General features: G+C 46.2%; 1 protein-coding gene across 1 annotated transcript; it reads left to right on the top strand.

The window, feature by feature from the left end:
- Positions 1-1421: 1421 nt before the first annotated feature.
- On the top strand, positions 1422-5688 carry nrarpa (NOTCH regulated ankyrin repeat protein a). Its single transcript, XM_043251073.1, has 2 exons — positions 1422-1580; positions 1668-5688. Exon 2 carries the CDS (start codon positions 2083-2085, stop codon positions 2419-2421), a length of 339 nt encoding a protein of 112 aa, XP_043107008.1. The 5' UTR covers positions 1422-1580; positions 1668-2082; the 3' UTR covers positions 2422-5688.
- Positions 5689-6071: the final 383 nt, after the last annotated feature.

Here is a 6071-nt window from a genome sequence, read left to right as displayed (position 1 = left end):
TTGCCAAAGGTTAACCAAATTGGATACCCTGTCTTTAACACGTAGAATAATAAAGGTAGTTATGAATGTATACTTTCACTCAGAAGCCTGTTTAAATTAAATATGCATCTTAAAATTGCAGTATTATGACAGCAATGTTAGATGCGTTTAGTAATTATCATTAGTTTTGGATATTTTTAACGTAAAATGATATTTGAAATCGAGTATAGCTCAGTTTTGAGAGCTTTTCGACGTCACACGGCCCGTAAAGCACACGTGCAGTTTATCACGTACGAAGCGGTTAACGGAATAAAGTGAAGCAACAGGTTGGAGGATCAAATGTTTGCAAACGGAGCAAACGGCCGCGCTCTGTACAGCTCGTGTGTGGCTTTCCACGCCAAACTGCGGCGTGTGAGGAAAGGCGAGCGCGCCGCGCAGAAATGGTATTCGTCCGGTTCCCACGGTACAGCTGCTCCGCGTGTCACCGGCTTCCTGCGCCGCGCATGCGCAGAGCGGGCCCGGAGCCCCAGCGCCGTCGACGCGATCAGGAAGTCGCGCGGGCTTTGTTGTCGCTTTAAAACAGCTGGAACGGCTGCTTCACGAGTCCTAAAGTGGAAAAAGTGTTTCGTGCAACTTTGAAGCAAGGTCAATAAAGAGGTCGGTGCCATTTGGTGTAGGCACTATATGCGACAGTCCGCAAATGAATAGTTAAAAAACAATAAATTATTAGCAGAATTTATAGAACTTTAATTAGAGATTGGATTCCCAATGCATCTTGATTTTAGGATCATTTTCACTTGAAACACTTCTTTACGGTTTGACCGGAAGATATAGTCGAAGTTATTTCTAGGTTATTCAACAACAATAAACTGCATGGGTCGAAATGACACGTTTTTAATATTATCATATTAATTAAAGAACGTTATTTGATAAATATCTTGTAATTTTCGCTCCGGAAGATTAATTTAATTTCAGATTAGTAATATGCTTTGTGATCTTCATTTGGACAATTTAAAAGACGCACACTCTCTCTCTCTCTCTCAGATTCCAGATTTTCAAATAATTGTATCTCAGCTAAATATCGTCCTATCCCAAGAATATACGCTTATTTATTCAGCTTTCAGATGTATAAATCTCAATGTCTGGCCCGTTTTGTGGTCTGGGGTCACATTTATATGCAACGAGATTTCGATCAAGTTCTGAATAAAAACCCCAAGCCTTCCTGTTATCTTGAGTCTATCTTTCGCGCGTTTGTTTGTTTATAGAAAATTTTTCCTCGAATCTGTGCCATTTGGTTCGCCGCAGTACGTAGTAACGCAGTCCTTTCAATACTTGGTGGGACGTTTGGGCCACGCCCACTCCCCCCCGTTCCCCTCTTGAGCACGCCCCCAAGCTGTCCCCGCAGCCAATCAGCGCTGCCCGCCCCTCCCATTCCACAAAACTTGATTCTATAGAGACGTATTGTTATGCAAACTAGCTCGTCTAAAATATCCCCCTGGCAACGCAGCTCAGGGCAGAGAATCACCGGGACCGCGCGACGGACGAACGGCAGCGGGCAAGCGTCAGTGTTCGAGTCACTTCTCCCCGTCCAAACGTCAAGAGTAAGTACATCTTCACTCGTTCCCGTTTAGAAGCCGCAACTCGACAGCGTGAAACGGTGGTAGTAACGCCTTCTCTGTTTATTTCAGTCACCCTTGCCAAATAAAGCACCGCGGGACGCGAGAAACGCATTTCCTGAGGTAAATGAACGTTACCTCAGACGCCTCTAAGAGCTAACGGCGCTCGATGCGCGTAACCGGAGATACCGCCGTTCACACGCCTCCCTTCCCACACTAAATAACCCCGTATTCTGCCGTAACCTGGTGCTGCTACCGAGAGACGCTTACGTTACGCAAACGGAGACGTACTCGCTTGTGGATGATTGACTTTCTCGCCAGGTCTTTGGATATATAGCCGCCGACTGCGTTTGCACACCAAGTGTGTCGTTTACTTGTCCTTTTTTGGGATATACGCTCGTCTCGTTTCTAGTCTCACTCGGTTTCGGTCCAGTCAAGACGCGAGTATATCCCCGTACCAGAGACCGTGAAGGCGGCGGAGAGCATCATGAGCCAGGCGGATATATCGACGTGCTCGGCCCCGCAGAGAGTCTTCCAGGAGGCGGTGAAGAAAGGCAACACGAAGGAGCTCCATTCGCTGCTGCAGAACATGACCAACTGCGAGTTTAACGTCAATTCGTTCGGCCCCGAGGGACAGACGGCGCTGCATCAGTCGGTCATCGACGGGAATCTGGAGCTCGTTAAACTGCTGGTGAAGTTCGGGGCCGACATACGGCTGGCGAACCGGGAGGGCTGGAGCGCGTTGCACATCGCCGCTTTCGGGGGACACCAAGACATCGTGCTCTACCTCATCACCAAGGCCAAGTACTCCTCCGGCGCGCGGTGATCCGGTGGAAGCACGCGGACGGACCGGGCTCGTTTCATTCTAGCGCCGCGATCCGCCAAGCTCGAGTACCTTCAAACCAAATGAGGGCTGTAGCCTTTCTTTTCTTTCCCCCCCCCTGTCAGATCCGGCGACGAGAGAAACTGAAACGCACGCGGTTTGGGATGTGCGTTGGTACTATAGCTTTTTATTGAATGTTTAAGTCGTCAGATCCGGACTGCGTGGCTTCGCCCGGGGCTTGACCTGTTGACCCCCGGAGAAATCGAGATGGCACTTGATGCTGCGGCTGAATGCTGGAATGGTTGCAAGAGGTGAACTCCAGAACGAAGGCCATCCTCTGTTTTGGCTAAACACTGTCTTTTAAGTCGTTTCGTCAATCAAATCGTGTGGCATTGGTGACCAGTGCTGAAAAATGTCCTCGAAATAACAAGTGACTTATTCCTAAGTACTGTACACATAGCTTTACTGTGTTTTTCTCTGTACAAGTAGTCTATTGCGCCCTGCCTTCACCTAGCAGACGGCTTCCACACAGCTTTCAGGCCAGTGCGACCCATGTCTATGGTTAACGTGTTACTAAAAACCGCTGCTTTCGCTTTTTTTTTGTTTTTTTTTGTTTCGTTTTTGTATCAAAACGTCAGGAAAGTCGCCTTTCGGGACACACTTTATAATCTTCTTTCAGTATTTTGAATTAACACCCTGGTCATCACTGTGAATACAGGCTGGGTTTGTCTTTTTTATTTATGAAGGTACATTGAGATGATGCATTTAAATTATGTTGTGGTTATTTTTAAGACTATAGCCTAAGTGTAAAAGTATGTAGGGTGACCTAAAGCTGCTTCGGACTCGTTACAGGCTAAACTGTCCCGTGTGGAGATTCCGCGCCATGCCCCCAACCCCACTTTTTTTTTCCCCGGGAAAATGCGTCCCCTTCTACTTTTATCCTGGTTCTCTGCATCAGCTACCTCGACTTGAAAGTATTCGAATATCACACGCTCTCTTCCTCAAGCCTTCTCCTCCACTAGCGCGCGTTTTTTTCGGTCAACAGAATCAGCCAGGCCCCGTCCGGGTCGTTTTACTTGATGTTTTCTTACTGTCATCCTCGTTTTTTTTTTGTTTTTTTTTGTTTTACGATCTTCACTCGGGACAATTTATCTCCTCGAACCAAAATTAAGATCCATTGGTTATTCGAAACGTTTTTTTTTTTTCCTTTCTTTCTTTCGCCAAGCGTGGTTGAGACGTTATATATGTAGGTTTTATTTCAGCCGGTTGCTTCATTTTTTGCATTGTCATTTTTTGGTTTCTGTTGTAGTTACGAAAAGTGAGATGCATTGCATGACTATTAAATGCAGGGAGTTTTGTTGCACATATATGTGGAGCCTTTTACGCCCCCTAGTGCCTGGTCGGGTAACTGCAGGAGCTGAGGCTTACCAATAGTTACTACTGAGCAGGACTATATGAACATTGAGAAGAAGACTATGACTTCTGTTGCAGGAAACATCGACAGATTCGTTAAAACAGAGACTGCCTGCCGGCTTTAAGAGTCATGGCACCTGATGTTTGTTTCGATGCTGCTTTTATGTAATTTTTTTCCTTGATACAATGGCCAACGGTGAGTGAATGAGGACAGCTATCGGTTAGTTAGTTGTTGTTGTTTTTTTGCGAGAAGCCCCATGCAGTCGCGTGAGCGTGTGTGATTGTACTCGTGTCTTGCCACAGTTCAGTGGTGTTGCTGTCGTTTCCAGCCCCCTCGCTCAAACCTGGTTAACCGACCGGGACCTCCTCGTACCCGGATGGGATTCTTCACCGTCATCTATTCGATTGGTATAGGCAGAACAAATATGCATCGCTTGTCTTAAACTTGATATTTTTACTCTCGTCGGAAATATTGCACTGATGACTGTTGTTAATCCGTTGACTTCGGGTCAACATTTTATTTTTTCTAAATAGAAAAAAGGAACACAACAAAATACTATTGTATAAAAAAAAAAAGCTCCAGGTTATATTGTCTCTGTTTGTGCGTTACATTTGTATAACATTACGTTTGCAAAGATATTTGTATCTCTGTGACCGGGTGTATGTGTATACATATATAGTATATATATGGATATATAGACTCTGATATCTCAGAGCACTTTCTTATTCGAAGTGCTCTCCTCCTGATGTTAATAAAGGGGAATAATACTTGTGATGGTAAGATCATTGTAACAAAAATAAATTGCACGATGTATAGTTGTTTTACCCCACCATTTGTCATAACATTTATGACATGGGGGTTCAATGACTGGATAGGTGTATATGAATGAGTAAAAGTGCTGTTGTATTTTTTATTTTTGTTTTCGTGGACCAAGTAATTTTTCATCTTGTGTCTCCAGCGAGTGATGCGAATGTTCTTTTGTGTCGACTTCAGCTTTTCTTTTCTTTTCTTTTTTTTGTGTGTGCGTCTGATTCTTTTGAACATTTGTAACACTGTGATTCATGCGTGGTGAGAATATGAGTGCTGTAATATTTTTATGTACGTACGTACGTACGCGTGCGTGCGTGTGTGTGTGTGTGTGTGTGTGTGTGTGTGTGTGCGCGTGTGTCCAAGCCAGTAAAGAAATAATTAAACCTTCCCCGGTGTGTGGCTGTGAGCGTTTCTTTCGATCTCAGAGGAAGAATTCGGGCCTCCTCTCTGGGCCAACCTGACCCCGGTTTCCATTCTCTCCTTTTTGTCATTCATTTGGCCCGGTCCTTTCATATGCTGGATAAAGGAGTGCAGGGGGTTGTGGGTAATTTTGTTTTAAAGACAGATCCCCTCCCTGTGTGTTTGTGTGGGTTTTATGTTACAACTCTGTGCATGCGGCAGCTCTGCTCCGTTCGAAGCGTTTCTTCATACGATTCCCAGCTCGTCCGAGTCCCTGCTCTGATTTTTGTCCAGAGGCCACGTTTACCGCGAGCGTAATCCGAACCCTCGCCGTTTTCTGCAGGTAGACAAGAGTTTACTGCGTGCTTTTGAAGACAACCCTCACTAGAAGACCGTGACCTCAATGGCATCCTTCTCTGTTTCCACCCCCCTCCGTGCCCCCCTCCATCCCCCGGGCAGGATGTTATTGTTGAGCTGGATTTCCATTGTCCGGCGGCTGAGTTGGCCACCTTCCCAGAGTGCAATAGAGAGGCCCCCTAATAGATTCTTCATGTGCCTCGGTCCCGACGCACATCATTGCAGGAATTTGGAAATGATTTTAACAGAGTCCCGTCGCTCTTCCCCCACCGCCGGCTAGAGAGGGAGGGACGCGTGAAAACCCAACAATGTCAAGAAGAATTTTGTGAATGTACTCGAGAGCGAGAAGGAAACTCGCTCCTCTTCTAGCGCCCGAGAATGTGAAGTGGAGGCTCCGGGGTCTTTTGTTTGTAGTCGGGTGCTCCGGAATGCTCCGTTCTCCCGTACCTTCAGTTCTCCGGAGATCAAAAACGACAGATCCTTGTCAGCGGTTTTGCATACTTGCGCTCGTTTACGAAAAGGGCCCACAACGTCGCAGGTTTGCGGCCGTGAAAACTGTTCCAGCTTCTCGGGAGAGGAAGAGTGTAGCCAGAAGGGATCGAAGGTGAATTATTGTCAGCCAGAAAAAGTTCAGTCGAATGAATGCTGCCGGTGCGCTGTTAAAGATGTCATG

This window comes from Puntigrus tetrazona, chromosome 10 (genome assembly GCF_018831695.1).
Source record: "Puntigrus tetrazona isolate hp1 chromosome 10, ASM1883169v1, whole genome shotgun sequence".
Taxonomy (NCBI): domain Eukaryota; kingdom Metazoa; phylum Chordata; class Actinopteri; order Cypriniformes; family Cyprinidae; genus Puntigrus; species Puntigrus tetrazona.
This window is presented reverse-complemented; position numbering and strand designations above follow the sequence as displayed.

Bases quoted from the DNA above. Each gene is read 5' to 3' on its own strand.
- nrarpa (XM_043251073.1), top strand. From the start codon at position 2,083: ATGAGCCAGGCGGATATATCGACGTGCTCGGCCCCGCAGAGAGTCTTC.